A 19,890-nucleotide genomic window follows, 5' to 3' on the forward strand; every position below is an offset into this window, starting at 1 on the left:
AATTTCCAATTGCCATCAGCTGGAAAACCTAGCATCCAGAACACCTAAGTTTTGGAGAACATGTAAATCAAATCACTACAATTCCAAACACTGAAAACTTTCTAGAACACACACAGAAGATGGCTCAATAAGTACTTAGTGAATAAATGAAACACTAGAGCTGATATGTTGTGCAGTGATACTCAGAGCTCTTGGTCAGACACCACATATATATTAACACCTGACACTCAAGCTTCCACTCTTTGTACCCAACCAGCTATTCTAAATGTATGTCTAGCTACTTAAGTTCCACATTGCTAAAACACAGTTAGAACAAGCTACAATAAAATAGCTACATTTGTGCATTTACGTATGTAGCATGTATAACTATAAGACTATATGTGTGTGTTGTTATATTTACATTTATATACCATTAAATTAAATTACTATCAAAGATTATGGAGAAAAGCAAATTAGAGAAGGGGGACACAGATTCAAAGCATGTTTGGGAAAGACAGGGTTTGCCTCAGTGATCTGAAACATTTGCAAAGAAACTGAAGTTGGAAGCAGCTATGTGGCTCTCTGAAGACTGACCACCCTGGACAGAAGAGACAGTGAGGACAAAGTACCCCAAGTGGAAGAGGACTTCCCTGTCACCTTTATATTCCCAGGACTCAGAACGCTACTACCTACTTTTACCTGTTTGTTTCTATTCACTTAAAGCATCACTACATGCTAGGGATTGATACTCAATGAAAAGTCAAAACAAACTTCCAAGTATGAAACTTCCCAGAATTTACCTCTGAATTTAATTAAGTCAACACCAATTATAGCTTGTAGCTCCAATATGACTAAATGACTTTGACAATACTCTTCCAATTCCCTTGGTCTCCTGGTATTACCACATTGCTTAACCATATTTATGCCCCTAAGCCTCACACTTACAATCACAGTTCTTGAAGAATATTACATACATGCTTACTGAGTATCATGCTAAAAGCAATTGATAATTTCACATCCACTACTTCTCCCTCAAACAAAAATACTGAGAGAGGGGCTGGAGAGATTTCTTAGTGGTTAAGACATTTGCCTGCAAAGTCAAAGGACCTTGGTTCAATTCTCCAGGACCCACGTTAGCCAGATGCACAAGGTGGCACATGCATCTGGAGTTCATTTGCAGTGACTGGAGGCCCTGGTGCACCCATTCTCTCTCCCTCCCTCTCTCTCTCTCTCTCTCTCTCTCTCTCTTTCTCCATCTCTCCCTCTGTGTATGTTTGCCTCTTTCCCTCTCTCAAATAAATAATAAAATAAAATTCCTTTAAAAATAACTATTTAAAAGCAATACTGAGAGAAAAGAGGAAAGCCACCTGCTTGTTCTCTTAGATCTTCGCATACATAGGATTCAGCACTACTTAGTAAGAGACACAACCAAAATGCTTCTGAAATCTGAAATCAAGAAGCAGAGTTCTAGTTCTCCAAAAGCTTTTAGCTCCCCCCACCCTAAATCAGCAATGCCACAAAAAACAAACACTAATCATTGAAAGTAAATTCTGAATTCTTTGGCACAAAACATGCTTTCACATCAAAGTCAAAATTAAGTCCCTATTAAAATTTCAGTACAGGAAAATGTAGAAAGCTCAGGTGGTCTGATGGACCCTCAGTTGTTGTTTTCACAGTCAAAAGTCTTTATTTTCTTCTTTTTGTATTTATGAAAATCTGGGCACTTATAAGAGTCCCCTCTCCCTCTGGGCATACTAACAGAATGTAGACATCTATGCTGAAAAATACTGTGGCAATGGGGAGGCTTGACAAAATGATTCTGTGAGAGGTAATCAGCAACAACCAGAGCAATTGAGGGAACAAAGGTATCAGGACAAAGCCCCTCATAAAACACCACTAGATAGGAGAGGTAGTGCTACATGTTGCCTAGGAAACTGGAGCAGAAATACATATTTCCCTGTGAAGATCAATAAATTAAGGCCATTAGATGGAAAACAGGAATGGAAATTCCAAAGCTGAATATTTTTCCCTTGACAAAACAAATAAAATGCAAGTAATAAATAAGAGCTAAAACCTAGTAATCCATAGTCTGATTCACTCTCAGATGGAGCAAAATTAATAATGTTCTAATTAAAACTATACTTATATAAGTCTTGGTATACCTTGATACATTTTTTATCTCCTTGCCCTACACAAAGACAAGGGCATCTTTATCAATATATCAAGGAGGTAGGACCTCCTATTGTGTGTGTGTGTGTATGGGCTCACGTGAATGTATGATTTGAAAGTAGGTAAATTAAGTGGAGTATGGTTAATTACAGGATGAAAATGACACTACTGTTAAAATCATATTGACTCATTCATCAGCTCCTCTACAGAAAGGAACTTTTACAGGGTGGGCATCTCTAATCCAAAAATCAGGAATCAAGATTGCTACAAAATGAATGTTGGGCACAGTTATGGGCCCCATGCTACTGGAGGCTAAAGTAGGTCTGAGCTGTCAGGCACAGCCACAGGAGGTTGTTGCAGGCCTAGACCCCAATAAGCTCGCCTTGAGATTGGCAGGAGAGGGGCTGCTCCCTCCCTTTGCCTGGGGCCCCTGGACATCCTGATAAGATTTAGGTTTGTTTCCCCATGGCCTTGTGAACATTTACTGCTCAGTCAGAAGGTCCCTATATGTTAATGAGGTATCAGCCAGCCACTACATGAAAGCCCATTCCATCAACAAATAAACAAGCTGTCCTCTGACACAGTCTCTCAGAAGTTTCTTCCTGTTGCACTCACATCCACTCCAGACCCTGTTCCACAGTTGCCTGGACACCTCTGGGAAACCATTGCGCAATGGCCCCAGGGTGACCAGGAACCACTAATGTAAAGCTTTTCAGTGCCAACATGGCATCGCAAGTGGAAAATTCCACACCAAGAGACTTTTGTTTCATGCAAATCATTACTTAAAATGTTGTATAAGCTTATTTTTTGGTTATGTGTATGAGATGTATATGGAACATTGATGAATCTTTCATTTAAACTTGGGTCCCAATCCCCATATCTCATTGTTGCATGCAAATATTCCAAACCCAAATCTGAAGCATGTCTGCTCTCCCTTCAAGTATTTTGAATTACAGCTATTTAGTCTGTAAGTGAACATCAGTATTCCAAGACTTCTGTTTCAGCAATCTTTTCATTATTCAAGTTCCTCTTCTAATTAATCGTCTGCCCTGTTCATCTTCCCTCTACCACATCTCTCAAATCCTCCCTTTTTTCCATCCTCCCTACCTCATTTCCTAATTCTAGAAAGTTCCAGTGGTGCCTAGTTATATCAGTAAGGTGGAGACTAACTGTCAGTCAAACTCCATAATCTTCAGTGCCCCTTTTCACACAGTAAGGAGACTAGAATTTATGCCCTAGCTCATTCTGCTCCTCTCACCCTGTGTGCTGGACTTTCTAGCCTTGTTTACCAAGTGAACTCCTGCAGAATCCAACCCTTTCTAATGTTTTTTATGAGCCTGGATTATTCCATGGTCCATACTAGTGTTTATACTACATGGCCTGCCTCACTCTGTGCTTGCCGGTTCTCCTTGATGTGAACAACCCTGTCATGAACTCCTGTTCGATGACTACTGTACCGTGACAGGCTGAGATCCTCTGAATCCCTGAGTTAAAAAATGCCTTTACCCCCTCAACTTGTTTTTGTCAGGCACTGTGGTCACAGTGAGGCAAAAGGAACTAACACACTTTCTCAAGGAAAACAGCCTCTATACAGCAAATAGCTATGAAGGAAAACAGCCTGATGAAACTCAGCTGAGGAAGGTGACAGACTCCTGCAAATGGCAAGGTCTTTATTCTACTATGACTCACACCTCTGCCATACACAGAAGCTTGTAATTCAGTAGAGGCAGAAGTGGGAACAGAGCTAACTAAAGCACCCCAGGATTTATATGTTACTCATGAACAATGGCCATTGATAGAAATCTGTAATATTTTTTCTTTGTAACAAGGTGGATGTGACATTTGTTGCGCAAAATGACCACAAAACGTTTCCAAATCAGAAGAGGAATGGTGACTGAAACCCTGGACTATGGTCATGGTTGCTGAAAAATACATCATCTATAAGGTATCTGTAGTTAGTATCCATGGTACACAGTGATTGACTAAGAGGGTTGAACTGGGCAAAAGCCACCTAATAAACCATAAAGAAACAAACAAAAAGGAAAACTAAATCCTGAGATGATTCAAAATTCCCTGGTCACTCCATCCCATCCCCAAATCATTTTAGAAAATTAAAAAAAAAAAAACTATGTATGTGACTATTTTACTTAGGTAGAATAAGAAAGAGATATTTGTGGTCCCAGATGGTTAAGATGAGCCAAGCTACAATGGAGGAAATGGAATTTCCTTTGCTGATTGTCTTCTTGCTTGTGTCTAGTGCCATAAAGCTTTAAAGAAGTAAATGGACAAAATCTGAAGAGTTAGTGCAGTTAACAGGAAATGCTGGCTGTTCCCAGTTTCTGTAATGAGACATTTTCCCCAAACAAAGCTAGCCCTTCTCTCTACCACTCCATTTCTTTAACTAACTCCTCCTCCTTTCCTTCTTTTAACCTTTTGTGAAATCTAAGCTACTCTCAGAGAAGCTGACTAATGAACCCTACCTGGGACACACTGATGCCTAAAATAGCACAGGCACATACACCTAATCATGACCCCTTCTTGTCCCGAACTGTGTTGTCACCAATGTAGTGCCATCTGTGGTAAAGCTAACTTGTTTTCTACTTGGAGACTTTCATAATGAGTTAATTCTTAATTTGTTCCAAACTTAGGCTAAGAAGAAGAATTCTCTTGATTGAGTTTCCTCAGTGGCTACACCAATGTATAGTTCCCAAGGAATATTCATGGGAAGTGCATCAACTCTGGAGCCAAGTAAATCTGTTCCACTGAGTAAGCCTTTTCATCTAAAGATCTGGGTGGGTTGTTAAGCTGTGTTCAGAGAACTTACTTACCTATGGATCCCCAAGTGCAGGCATTCATGGATAAAAAATGTCTCCTTGTCACTTTTTAGTTCTTAGAATAAATACCTTCTATTTGTAGTTAATGGTTCATATTCAATTCAAAATCTGTTTTCTGTTTTTATAGTATTTTCAAGGTTTCTAAAGTAACAGGTAATTCTTGCTCTATTATACCATTTATATCTAATAACTTGTGTCCATATACTTCTTTCAGAAAACATATCAAAAAATATCATATTTTGTTCAGTAACAATATATTTAGTAGAAATTTAGTAGATGGTGTCCCAAACATTACATTATTGCAGCCTAAGGGTAGAAACAATTTTATTTCATGTGTACCAATGAAGGAATTTAGGTTAAACTGTGATACAGAAGTCAGATGACAAATACAATGAACTGGCATGAGAATGGAGCTTTCTCTGACTCATACCGTACATCACCAGGACAGGCTGCCTCCTAGGAAACTGTGTCCTAAAAATGTAGCTTCTCCTTGGAGAACACACAGAATATTGTTATAGGATTCTAAAAGAAACTTTTGTGAGCAGAGCCTTATGAAGGTAACAAAAAATATTTTCAAGTACATCAAAACACTAATAAGAACACAATTACCTTAGAAACATCATTGTGCCATTTTGTTTTCTTTATCCACAGTGCTGAGGGTGGAATCCAGGGCATTGTGACACTAGACGGTCATTCTGCCACACAGGCATCCCTTAGGCTGTCACTTTTTTTATTTACTGCATGTGTATGTTCACGTGTGCAAAGGTGCACGTGAACATGTATAAGCATGTATATGGAAGCCAAAGGGCAACTTCAGTTGGCATTTATCTCAGGTGCCACCACGTGTTTTTGAAACAGTATCACTCATTGTCCTGGAGCTAGACTTGGCTGATTAGAGAGCTCCAGAAATCTACCGGTCTCCACTTCCCAGCTCTAGGATTACAGCCTCCCACCACCATGCCCATGGTTCATTTTGTTGTTGTTGTTGCTGTTGTTATTTTGTGGGTCCTAAGGATCAAACTTAGCTCTTTATAAAAGCACTTTACTGACTGAATCACATCCAAAGATGAAAATCCCAAAAACAGTACCTTATATGTTTTGTATTGTTTTTGAAGTAGGGTCTTACTGACCTGGAATTTACTATGAAGTCTCAAGATGACCTTGAACTTATGATGACCTCCTACCTCTGCTCTCAAGTGCTGGGCACCTGGCTTACACAGCTTTTACACTGGCTAAGATCTTGTGGTGTTAATACTTTCTTAAAATCCTTTGATTACACTACAAGTTTTATACTTTTATACAGTTAACCTTCTCTAAATAATACTTTTCACTGCAAAATAAGCTAATGATAAAAATACTACTGCATATGCATGAGTAATCAAAATTTATAAAGATGTTAGGAAAAATGACTTGGGAAGTGATGTACTGACTAGAGTCTAGTAATTAGATTATAGGCAACAATATATCCAAGAGGGGGAGACATTACAAAAGAAAAAAGGCTTTATACTTTTTTCTCCATTTCTATTCTGTGGCTTTTATTCACGGTAACAAAAGGGACTTTATATCCCCATTTAGGATATTTTCATTATATTTTTTATAATCACAACCACAATTATCCCTTTAATGAACTCCTATTTCTTCCTACTCAGGAAATATAGAAGAAGGATTGATTCTACCAACCTCAGAGCTAAGCTCTTACCCTTTTTATAGATAGGAACAATGAGGTGTGAAGGGTTTGATAGCTTACCCAAGTCTACAGAGCTTTTATTGAAAATAAGGTTTTCTGAGTCCCAGCTACACTGCCCCATGTTTTCTAGAACTGCCTTTCCCAACTTTTCTTTTACAACTTTGATATCCTAAACCTCACTGGGTCTAACTTTGTCAGGTTACTGTAGTCAATCTAGCCCTAAATGCCCTAGGCTTGGTTACAGTGAGCACAACACCCTGCATAAACTAGTTCATAAATGCTTTGAGTGTTTGACCATAATTTGCATCTCAAATGACATGTTTGCACTCTAATAAATATCCTCCAGCCAGTCTCTTATTAGCTTCTAACAATGAGAATTCACATGCTGCACAGACAATTTAGAGGGTCTGAGGTCCTTTCACTACCATAGGAATACTGTCATATTTTCTCAAGGCTCAGGTAAATACAGAAAGGACACAGATCACAAACAGTGCATCTCTACTACTCCACTGTATTAAAACTCCATATTGTCTGTTAATTTATCACTGACTCCACAGCATTTAATCACTGGCCGGAACAAAATGTTCTTAAGAAATATCATCTACCGATGGATGGATGGATGGATGGATAGATGTGCAGATAGATGCATGAAAGTATGAACAAATGGATATTAGTTTAGAGATATTTACTCAGTTACAGGATATATGTTGAAATTAATATTTATTGTCTGAAAGCATATTAAAAAGAGACATGATTTTATGTGAAATATATATGTTAAATTTGAGTCTATATTTACCCATATATTGATAACATACCATGAATATTAATAGTGATTAGTTTTGGGGCATGTAAGTATGTATATGCATGTGTACATATAGAAACCAGAGAGATCAACATCAGATATCATGCATTTTTTTTAAACAAGGTCTCCCATTGAACCCAATTTGGCTACTCTAGCAAGCCAGCTAGCCCTAGGGATCCACTATCTCCATCTCCTTGAGATTACAATCCCATGTCACCACCTCTGGCAGTGCCAGGGATCGAAATGCAACTCTTCTCACTTGTGTGACAAGGACTTGTACCCACTGAGCCATCTCCAAGTCCCAATTCTGGTTGTCCCACAAATATATCATTTCATAAATCAGCTTCGTTCAAATTTAGCTTGACAAAACCACTCTCAGTGTATCTTTAGACAGTAAAAAAGGAGAAAGTTCTTACAAATGAGAAATGAAAGGTGATGTCAAAATCAGCACACAAAGGCCAGGCGGGCTTCCCATGCCCTGCTTTGTGCAGCAGAACTACAGACTGCCCAGCATACGGTGCAGCTCCAAGAACATGACTGTGGGCTCAACACCATCATTTTCTTTCTTGCCGTTTTCTTTCTTTCTTCCTTCCTTCCTTTCTTTCTTTCTTTCTTTCTTTCTTTCTTTCTTTCTTTCTTTCTTCCCTTTATTTATTTTTTTTTTTTGAGGTAGGGCCTCACTCTAGCCCAGGCTGACCTTGAACTCACTCTGTAGTCCCAGTCTAGTTTCAAATTCACAGTGATCTTCCTATCTCTGCCTCCCAAGTGCTGGGATTAAAGGTGTGTGCCACGGCAGACTCATAATTTTATTTTCTATTCAGTAAACTGATAGGTTTTCGCAAACACAACAACAAAAAAGAATAGACAAATATGATGAATCATAGCAGGGGCCATGGTTTTCATAAGGTAAAAATGCAAGTGTTTATTAGAAGTCTGGAAAGAAAAGAGTTTCCATAATCATGAGCCCTGCAGAGGTCAGCAGTGTGTTTAGCCAGAAGGTTCAATACGAACAGTTCCAGAATGACAAATACTAATAATCATAATAATTATACTTAGACAAAAGATGTTCTTTCTCCTGGTAAAAATAAAAAAAATTTAAAAAAAAAACCTGCTTTTGATGCTCAAACGGCCAGGTGTTTCTCTTAGCACCAACCGTGATTCCTCTGAATGGCTTGTGTTCTTTTCAATGTAAAGTAACCTCTAATGTATTATCTTTAGGTTCAAATAAACTCCCAAATTTATTGACTTTCCTAGAAAGAAATGGCTTTGAAAAGTGGGGGGAAAAAACTCTCCTTGGAGCCATTGACTCAGACATTTCTGAGGGCTGTGACCCTGAGCTCAGTGTCTCCCTCTGCAAACCAAGGAGACACAGCGTGGACAGATGCCAAGATTACACTAAGTTGTCAAGGAACAGGAAAAGTCCCATTTTTATGACACCACATCTCGCCATCACAAGCCCTCTGTGATTCCGGGTCTGCAGCCTGCTTTACAGCCAGGGCACAGTGCTGGAATCGCCATCCCACCTTCCTGTACCAGACCAAGCCTCCACCTCTCCATGTGGGGTGACCACAGACACAGCAGTGTCCACCAGGGCAGGGACAGGAACTGCCTGTATCATTAGTCACCTGAGCCACTCACAAATAGAGCCCTAGGAGATGACAAGGGCAAGTCTTCCTAAAAATCCCCATTTTCTAGACAAACACTTCTTGGGAACACCTCAGAGCAGAAAAACAAGTGAGGAAGAATAAGTGTCTTTTTCAGGTAAATATAAAAACCACCCAGAAGGCAGCCATTTGTAGCAAAAGAACATTTCCTGGTAGACATCCTCCCCACCTTCCCAAAGAAGAAGGAGTCAATGCAGAACATCCGTGAAGCTAACCCTTGCTGGGAGTGCTGGGGGGAGGAATGAATGTGCTAGGGCTCTTCACTATTAAAGGGCCCTGCTCTGAACAATAAAGTCTTGTTTCTTTTGTTTGTTTGCCTATTTCACTGGACTTCCCACAAACATCTGGTATGCAGTACCTTCATCACCAATCCATTTCAGAGTACACAGAGCAGCAGCAACTCTTTAAATACATGCTAAAGGTAAGGGTCTGTACTAAAGGGCACTTTCCTCCTGCTAGGCAACTCAGTCTTACAGTAGAAGCTTTCAGGCCCAGAGCCAAGAAAACCATTTGCCCCATATCATCTCTGCTAGTCAGTGGAAAAACATCAGTGCCCAGCCCTGGCAACTCTTCTGCATCTGCACGGCAAAAACAGAAATACTATAAGCAGTCTGTAAGGTCTTAATCTAAGCATTCAGTGCTGCATGCCTGCAACCCCACTCTCAGACAGCTGAGACAGGAGGACTCTGAGCATGAAACTAGTCTGGACTACACAGTTAGACTCCGCCTTTACAAAAGAGAGGGGGGGGGGGAGAAAGGAAGGAAGGAAAGAAGGAAAGGAGGAAAACACATAACCTACTTAATTTGGCATATTTGTAGATTAATATGGTGTATTGGTAGATCAAATCCTTCCTAAATATAACAATTAAAGATTGTCTGATGATTAGAGTAAAAAGAAACCCTAAAACTTACCAATATTATTGGTCTCTTCATTGCTTTTTGTCCACATTTTATTGATCCAGCATAAAATCCAAATGCCTGGAAAGCAATTGCCCCCCTCCCCCACTGCAAGGGTTATGAGAGCAGCTCTTCATGTGAAATCTGGGCACATCTCTCAAGAATGACGCAGACCAAAGAAATTACAGTGTCCAGAGATGCATGACAGAGTAGGATACACATATTAAAAATAACATGTGATGCTGTGAACCCAGAAGCTTTGAGTCTAGAACAATAATTAATGTGAGTGGAATAAGTAATTGCAGTGGAATGGTGGGTTCCAGCGTTCACTGCCTTTAGCACATTGGCAGTGTTGTTGTTGCACTCAAGTTGGACATCCTAAGCTAAGATTTCTAACAATGTTTAAAAAAAAAACAGAAAGAACAAAAACCTGAGTTAATTTTAGTGAATCTCAATTTTTAAAAAGTATTTTATTGGGCTGGAGAGATGGCTTAGTGGTTAAGCGCTTGCCTGTGAAGCCTAAGGACCCCGGTTCGAGGCTCGGTTCCCCAGGTCCCACGTTAGCCAGATGCACAAGGGGGCGCACGCGTCTGGAGTTCGTTTGCAGAGGCTGGAAGCCCTGGCGCACCCATTCTCTCTCTCTCCCTCTATCTGTCTTTCTCTCTGTGTCTGTCTCTCTCAAATAAAAAATAAATAAAAATTTTTTTTAAAAAGTATTTTATTTATTTATTTAAGAGAAAAGGAGAGAGAGAGAATGGTGTGCCAGGGCCTCTTGCCACTGCACACAAATTCTAGATGCAGATGCCACCTTATGTGGGTACTGGGGAATTCAACCTGTGTCCTTTGGCTTTGCTGGCATGCCTTAACCAGTAAGTCATCTCTCCAGCTCTGGCCATTTTTTTTAATCAACAACGTTTTACTCAAGTTAATTTCTCAATACCACAATGAAATATCCACACATCAAATGAAAGAATCCCACTGGTAAATAGGACCAAGACATCTGCAAGAATATATTGTATATATGTACACTTAAGGTGACAGAGAATGCAGAAAATACATTACAACATTTTTTTTTTACTTGTTATGGTCTTTCTCTTGTATAAGCATAAATACAGAATATGCTTAACAGAACTTAGTTTTACAAGACAAAAGCATAGGAGACCTGTCAGATGGCTGGGGAAGCATATGTGTTTTTGAAAATAGAAACTCCCAAAACACAGAACTCAAGCTTTCTCCACCTTGCTTAGTGAAGAAACTGCAGCTGAAAATGTTGCAAATCAAAAATTGTGTTAATTGTGAAGCAGTCTTGGTCTGATGCCCAGTAATACCAAATATATTCAGGATAAATACGTCATCAAATAAATTAAGAAGGAATTTTCAAATTCCAATATTTAAATCAAAGTAGAAACATAACATACCTAAACCTACTGGCTATGGTGAAAGTAGTTGTAACATGGAAGTTTATACCTGCAAATGCCTACATTAAAAAAAACTCAGGAAGTTGGAGAGATGGCAGGTTCAATTCCCCAGTACCACATAAAGCCAGATGCACAAGGTCACATATGCATCTGAAGTTTGTTTGCAGTGGCTAGAGGTCCTGGTGTGCCCATCCCCCTCTCAAATAAAATAAATAAATATGTTTTTGTAAAAAAATCCAAAGAGGGTAGGGATGGCTCTGTGGGTAAAGTGCTTGCTTTGCAAACATGAGGACCTGAGTTCAGAATTCTAGTGCCCACATACAGCTGGATGCAGGCATGAACATCTGTCCACCCAATGTTCCTACAGCATGATGGGATGCCAAGAAAGAACTCCTAGCAGCTTGTGAGCCAGCTAGCCTAAAATACTCCACATGACCAGCAAGAAGACCCTACCTCAAACAAGACTGAAAGTGAGGTTCAGAGCTTGACATTCTCCTCTGACCTCTACATATACACTGTGGCACACACATACATGTACACACAAACACACACACACACACACAAACCTGTGCACACATATATAAACATTATACACACTCAGAAAGTAATTAGCGAGATCTCAGATAAGTAACTTAATAATGCACTTTGAGATCTTGGGGGGAGAAGAACAAGCCAAACCAAAATCACTAGTTGAAAAAAAATAAGGATTAGGGCAGAAATTAACTAAACAAAGATGAAAGGGAAAAAAAAAAAAGATTTAAGAACAATGAAAACAGGGTTCTTTTTAAAGATAAACAAGATCAACAAACCCTTAGCCAAACTAACTAAGAAAAAAAATTAAGACCCAAATTCATAAAATTAGAGATGAAAATGGAGACATTATGACATACCAATAAAACGTATCAAGTCAAGCCGGGCATGGTGGCATATGCCTTTAATCCCAGCACTCAGGAAGCAGAGGTAGGAGGCTTGCCATGAGTTTGAGGCCACCCTGAGACTACATAGTAAATTCCAGGTCAGCCTGAGCTACAGTGAAAGCCTACCTCAAAAAACAAACAATAAAAATATATCGAGTCATTAGAATAAATATTAAAAACTTTTACGCTACTAAATTAGAAAATCTAAAAGCAATATACATATTCTTAGATACATATGACCTACCAAAATTAAATAAAGATGAGACAAACAATTTATGCATATTTAAATATATCTATAACAAGATAGAAGCAGTAAAAAAGTTTCCAACTAAAAAATGTCCCAGATGGAAGAAGTGCTGAATTCTCCCAGAGCTTTAAAGAAAAACTAACACCAGTTCTTTTCAAACTGTCCCATGAAAGAGAAATGGAAGGCATGCTATCAAACACTTTGTGAATCCAGAATTACGCTGGTACCAAAATCACATCAAGACACAACATAAAAGAAAATTACAGACCAATCTCCTTGATGTAAACAGATGTAAAAATGCTCAATTAAAAACTTGAAAACTGAATTAAAGAACACATGAAAAAGATCATTCACCACAATCAAGTTGACTTCATTACAGAGATGCAGGGATGGTTCAACATATGTGAGCTAATCAAAGTAATACATCACATCAATATGCTCAAGGACAACAATCTCAGGATCATCTCAAAGATTCAGAAAAGGCTTTTGACAAAATCTAATATCTACTTATGATAGAATTCCTGAAGAAACGGAGAACAGAAGGGACCTATCTCAACATAATAAAAGCTAACTACAAGTGTGTAGTCAACATGATACTAAATGGGAGAAAATGTAATTTCTACTAAAATCAAGAATAAAAGCCAAGTGTGTCTACTCTCATTACTTTTATTCAATATAGTGCTTGAAGCCTTAGCAAGAGCATTAAGAAAAAGAAATAAAAACAATACAAATAGGAAATAAGACCAACAATTGACAAATGAGATCTATTGAAATTAAAATACTTCTGCAGAGCAAAGGAAACAAACTGAGTAAAAAGACAGCCTACAGAATGGGAGAAAACTTTAGCTATATTTCTGATAGAGGATTAATATCTAGAATATAAAAATCTCAAAAGCTTAAATTAAAAAAAAACAAACAACCCAACTTATAGATAGATTAATGAAATAAACAGTTCTCAAAAAATGAAGTACAAATGGCAGTCAATAAACATGAAAAATATTCAACCTTACTAAGCATTCAGAGAGATACAAATTAAAACTACATTGAAATTCCATGTCACCCTAGTCAGAAGGGCAGTCATTAAGAAAACAAATAACAAATGTCGCTAAGAATATGGACAAAAGAGAACCCTTCTATGTTGCTGGCTGGAATGTTAACTAGTCCAGGATCTGTGAAGATCAGTATTGAAGGTTCCTCAACAAACTAAAAATAGATCTTCCATGTGATTCATATATACACGTACTTCTGGACATTTCCCCAAAGTCAATTGATCACAGAAATACTTCCACATCAATGTTTATTGTATTACAATTCACAAAAGCTAAGTTAATGGAACCAAACTAGGTGACTGTTAACACACTTATACTTTCCTCTCTATTTCTATCTGTGTGTTTCTCTCCCCCCCGTCTCTCTCTCTCTCTCCCTCTCTCTCTCTCTCTCTCTCTCTCTCTCTCTCTCTCTCTCTCTGCCTCTCTCTCTCTATCTCATTCAAATACATAAACTAATACTTTTTTTAAAATGTGATTAACATTTTTTAACCATAAAGAACAATGTTATATCATTTGCAGTAAAACTGCAACTGGATACATCACATTAAGCAACTTAAACCAGTTTCCAAAAGACAAAAATCATACATTTTCATTAAGTTGTGGATCCTGGATTTTATATATATACATAAAATCATTTATGTAGATATGACATGAAACTAGAAGCAAAACTGTCTATAGGGAATAAAAGGGATTGGTGGGAATGAGGCAGAGTATCACAGGATAGGATACAGGGGTGTGGGGGAAGTATGGTCAAAATTACTATATGCATGTATGGCAATGTCCTCATATAACTTAGGGCCACATACAATGATTATACACCAATGAAAATATGCTGTTATAATATGTATTTTTTAATTCAGCACTTGGCTGGAAATAATTATGTTAAGCTAAGTATCTCAGAGTCAGAAAAACAAATACCACATTTTTCTTCTATGTGGAGTCTATATTTTAAATTCTATACATGTGTATATATGTATGTATATATGTAAGGCAATATAGGTCATGAAACTAGAAAGGGGCCCAATAGAGGGGAAGAAGTCAAAAGATAGAGCAGTGGAGGGGAGAGAAAGAAGGTAATATAATGCATGTGACATGAAATACATGAGACAGGGGGGAGGGGACCTGCAGAAAGGGGTCAGTGGACAGACAGGACAGGGGTGTGGTGGAAGAGTATTGACAAAAACAAGGTAGGTCATGAGGAAACCCATAATTTTGTGCTAATTATAAAAATGTCAAGGAGGAAAGGTTAAGCAATTTCTGAGAACTGCTCCTCTGTGTCACAGGTAACCGGCATGGTAAATATTTGTTTATAGTATTTGTTCAACAGACTAAGCACTTAATGTTTAGTGAAATCTAAGCAAAGGGACCAGGAGCATGGATATGTGATTCTGACATGAGTTTCATAAGACAAATAAGTGGCCTTGGATGGAGCTCAGTGGAAGAACGCTTCTCTTCTACGGAAAGACCCTGGGTTCAATCCCTAGTATTACAAAAAAGAAGAAAATAAATTTTGAGTGTTCAAAAGGATACCTGGCCATCTCATCCACTGTCACTGAATGTTGGCCACATTCTTAAGTTTGAGGTGGTTCCATTGGCTGTTCAGGATTGGAGAATCAGTAAGTTACCTAAGCACCTTTTTATTTGTAAACTCATGACAGGCCCTGGGCTGTGGTTTGACATGGAATCCCTCTCTCCCCTCTGTCACCATACCATAAGAGACTTCCTCTTAAAGACCAACTTGTGTTTTTAAGAACTGTGATGCAGGATCTCCATCTAACTCTATGAACCCATAGCATGTGCACATCAATAGGATGGAGATCCGCATTAAGTGTCAGATGACTGATACAAGCATTTTTCCTCGATTCCAACAAGGATAGTCTGGGATAACAAAGATTATAACTATTACTCCATAATTATTTTGGAAAATAATAGTCAATAATTTCACTATACTAAATACAAATATTTTTCCAGAAGAAATACTCATGCCCAGAATTTAATCTTTATTCAAAACAACCCATTACCTGTGCTTAATGGACCAGAGCAGTTAAAATGCCACCAAATAGCTGAACTAATCCGAACAACTGGTCCGAAAATTCCACCTGACTGCACAGAAAGGGCACAGGTCACTGACCCCCATAATCTCCTTAGACTTCCCCCAGGCTGTAAACTATGTCAGAAACAAGGCCATGGGATTCCCAGCCACAGTCTTTGCCATTCAATTACACCCATTTCTCCCTATGTCTCTGCCTTTGAGGACTGACTGAGACAGAATGATGAAATGGCCTTTCACACCCAGAGAGGAAGACAGGGGTTTTGCTGTCCATGTCGCGGCCCGCCACCACCCAGCCACTCCAATGGCTTCATTTCATGCCCCCCCGCCCACTCTTTGCTCTGTTCTGGTGAGAGATCACTGTTGCAGGACAGGACAGGAGGCAAAAGTGACACAGAATATTTTCAAGGCAGTAAGAATGAGAGGACATCTCTAAGCATTGGGGAGAAATAAAATAGCTCCTAACAGGAGAACACATGGAGACCTTTCCCATCAGGAACTTAAAGATCTCTTCTCTTCCTGTTCTCTCAACTACAGACCTCGTTACATATTCTCCAATATAATTCAATTTATATAGTTTTCTCCTCCACCCTTGAAACATTTCACATCTTAACTTTTTTACATGTGTGTGTGGTATATGTTCATGTTTGTATGCATGTTCATGAGAAGGCACACATACGTATATTGAGTGTGCATGAACATGTGCACACACGCACACACAGAGGCCAGAAGTCAGTATCAGGTTCCTTCCTATATGGCTTGCTACCTCATTCATTGAGACAGGGTCTCTCCTTGACTCACTGAATTGCCTAATCTAGCTGAAAGGAAGTAGGAGGAGGAAACTTGTTAGGTACTTTGGGATGGAACCTTGAAAATACAGCAGTTTCATCTTTTGTCCTTGCCTTGAAAATATAACACTGAGACAAAATAAGAGAGCTTGCACTGGGTATGAAACAGCCAACACAGACAAGAGGAAGGACAGAGCTCTGGGAAAAACAGCAAAGCCAGTCTCAGCAGGATCTGGCTGGCCCCCATAAAACCCCTCATTTCATCCTTGATTCAATCATGCTTCTCCCATGCACAGCCTGTAGGTAGGAACTGAACATTCTCCTGCCCAGATACCAGGCAAAAAGGAGCGTGTCCAGTTCTTTGACTGGGAAGGAGACATGGACATCTCGTGGGGATTGATGACAGGCCAGGGCTTCACTTCTCCATATCTCAGTCCAGTTATGCTAAAGGTAAGATGCACTTATCTCTTCAGCAGAAAGCCTTGTGAACCTCAAGACAGAGAAACGCACTGGCAGCACACTTTCTGAGACCCTTCTCTGTGGCAGAGAGCTGTCTCATTTTTGCTTCATTCACTTTCCAATGGGCAACCTGACTTTGGGTCCCCTCTTTACAGTACAACAATTATGGAATACAACAGTTCTTGGCTCTGCTTTTTCTATACAATAAAGTTGGCTCCCTCTGTGCAATGAGTTTTCCTCCAAACAGGATTTCTCTCTATAAACTCTAATCAAAAGTTTACCCTTCTTGTCCACAAGGTTCATCCTGAACTTAAGGGACAAACAGCACTGACTCAGTACACCTCTGGTGACCTCTCGTTGAGAGTCCAGCTCCACAGTTCTTGAGCTAAGCTCACCTAAAGGCTGAGTTAAGGATCCAGGCTCCATGGTTCTCAGAGACCTGTTTCATAGTTTTCCCTGAGGATCCCAGGTTCTCCCCCTTCTAAGCACTGGGATTACAGACAAGCCACCGTACCTGTTTGGCATTTAATGGGCACTGAGTGTCTGACCACAGGGCCTCTGGCTGGTGTGGCAAGCACTTTACTGAGGCATCCTCCAGTCCAACATTTCACTTTTAATACTCAGTTTCTGAAAGGATTTTTTTTCACATTAGAGTCTATGTGTTGTGCATTTTAAATTATACAGCAGTGACTTCCAGTCACCAAGGCAGTTCTAGACATGGTATCTTCCCATGAGTAATTAATTCCATATGTAATATGAAATATATACATGGCTAGGAATGATAGGGACAGAAGTCTATCATTCTAGCAGCACTCAAATAATGCTCTTTTTAAAGTGTTAGACAGTCTAAAGACTGTTATGTCTGCCAGGAACACAAATCAGAAAACCCACTAGATGATTGGCTACATGATTCATAGAGGTGAGATTTGAAGCTTTTGTAATTAAGAATTAAAAGTTTAAGGCTGGAGAAATGGCTTAGCAGTTAAGACACTTGTCTGCAAAGCCTAAGGACCCAGATTCAATTCCCCAGTACCCACCTAAACCAGATACATAAAGTGATACCTATATCTGGAGTGTGTTTCCAGTGACTGGAGGCCCAGGTGCACCCATTCTCTCTATCTGCTTCTCTCTCTCTCTCTCTCAAATATATAAAATATTTTTTAAAAAACAGAATTAATGGTCTATAAATAGATTCAGTAAGACCAAGAGAGGGAAGGATAGTAAAAGAGAAGGAGGGAGGGAGCCACAAAGGTAGGAGGGACATTCTTCTGTATCAATGAATGTCCGTTTCCTAAGGAGAACTGAGGTTCCTTATGACAAGAAATATAAACAAGTCCTGTAACAACAGAGATGATGTGTGATAGGCCTGGCAATGGGATAAATGGCAGCAGGAGCATGAGAGGAAGATTTTTGTCCTCAGAAGACCATGGGCAGCAAGGAAGACACAGTGGGCTTGATGTACGTCAATCCATAGTGTCAGTACATGGCAGAAAACTACCAGAGAACAGAGGAGAAAGGATGAATTCTGCATAGGGAAAAAAAAAAACAAAAACATGATATTTCAACCGAGTACTGAAGAAAGTGCGAGAATTCACCAAGAAAGTAAATAGAACAAGGGATACTTCAGACAACAAAATTTCTACGAAAGTCTCTACCTCCTCGATAGTTTGAGAAGCAAACAATCCACTCTTGTAAATGAGCTAACCTAGACAGTCTGGCAACAGTTGAGCTTTCCCCAACAGTGCATCACCTACTAATATCAGCTGGAGAAAGGAGCTACGGAGTGCACAGCATCAAGACGCACACCACAGCAAGGGCTTGCTCCTCACGACTGTCACTCACCTGTACATTCCAGGCCCAGGAAGCTTCTTTGGAGGCTGCATGGTAAAGCTTCAATAAGGGATACTCATCTCACCACAAATAAAATTCAAAAGTAATGTGTCTCCTTTCAAATTCAGGCATTTCCTGTAAATTCACTGAATTCTTTACAAAAATAATAGCAATAATAATAAGATTTTTGACAGAATGATCTTCATTCTTACCTCCATAGGAAAAGCTTTGAAATTAACTGTGTGCTCAGAACCACGCTGGTTTTCTCTTCCCCAGTGGAATCTAACTTCATATAGTTCAAACTCATGTCCCTGAGGCAATGGTCCTCCTGACAGAACTGAGAAAGAGAACAGAATTACTGAATGACATCACAAGCTTATTAGCATATTATTATTCACAGGAGGCATTTTGATTGTGCATTTGAGTTGCTGCTGTTTGCTCAAAAAGCTATTGTGAAGCCAGGCATGATGGTGCATGCTTTTAATCCCAGCACTCAGGAGGCAGAGGTAGGAGGATCACTACGAGTTCGAGACTACCCTGAGACTACATGGTGAATTCCAGGTCAGCCTGAGCTAGAGTGAAACCATAACTCAGAAAAACTAAAGAATAAAAATATCAACACAGAGAAAAATCAACTCATACCAAATCAGAGAGCCAGAGCCCCACAAGCCCCCAACACCTCATCACTGAAGCAGACCAAAAATGAACCCAACATGGCTCAGGCAAATTTTGCAGAAGAGGGGGCGGAAAGAATGTCAGAGTCACATGTTGGGTCATGATAGGCAGAGACATTTATCTTACCCATAACTGTGGGCTAACTCCACAATGCATGACCCATATACCTCAACAAGGAGGAGCCAAGGGGAGGGGGTAGGTCACAGATGAGCCTAATAATGGTACCAAACTGACTGTATTTGCTGAATACAAACCTAGTTAATTAAAAAATAAAAAATAAGTAAATAAAAATAAACAAAAAAATTAAAAATAAAAAAAAGCTCTTGTGAGAGCAAAGACTACATTCATAAAGTCAAATAATCAAATGGGAAGCCTTTCATAACTGTAAAGTGAATTATCTAAAATTCTTATGTGAATAAGACAGA

At 39.2% G+C, this 19,890-nt stretch overlaps 1 protein-coding gene across 2 annotated transcripts in view; it reads right to left on the reverse strand.

Annotated features, from left to right (window-relative positions):
* The window catches only part of Ca8 (carbonic anhydrase 8), a 95,724-nt gene that overhangs the window by 66,179 nt on the left and 9,655 nt on the right, over positions 1-19,890 (reverse strand). For both annotated transcript variants that reach the window (XM_045144605.1, XM_004653333.3), the window contains exon 3: positions 19,003-19,127. In XM_045144605.1, coding sequence (XP_045000540.1) covers positions 19,003-19,127 — 125 coding nt within the window. The remainder of the gene's footprint in view (positions 1-19,002; positions 19,128-19,890) is intronic.

The sequence above is a fragment of the Jaculus jaculus genome, chromosome 2, assembly GCF_020740685.1.
Source record: "Jaculus jaculus isolate mJacJac1 chromosome 2, mJacJac1.mat.Y.cur, whole genome shotgun sequence".
NCBI lineage: Eukaryota > Metazoa > Chordata > Mammalia > Rodentia > Dipodidae > Jaculus > Jaculus jaculus.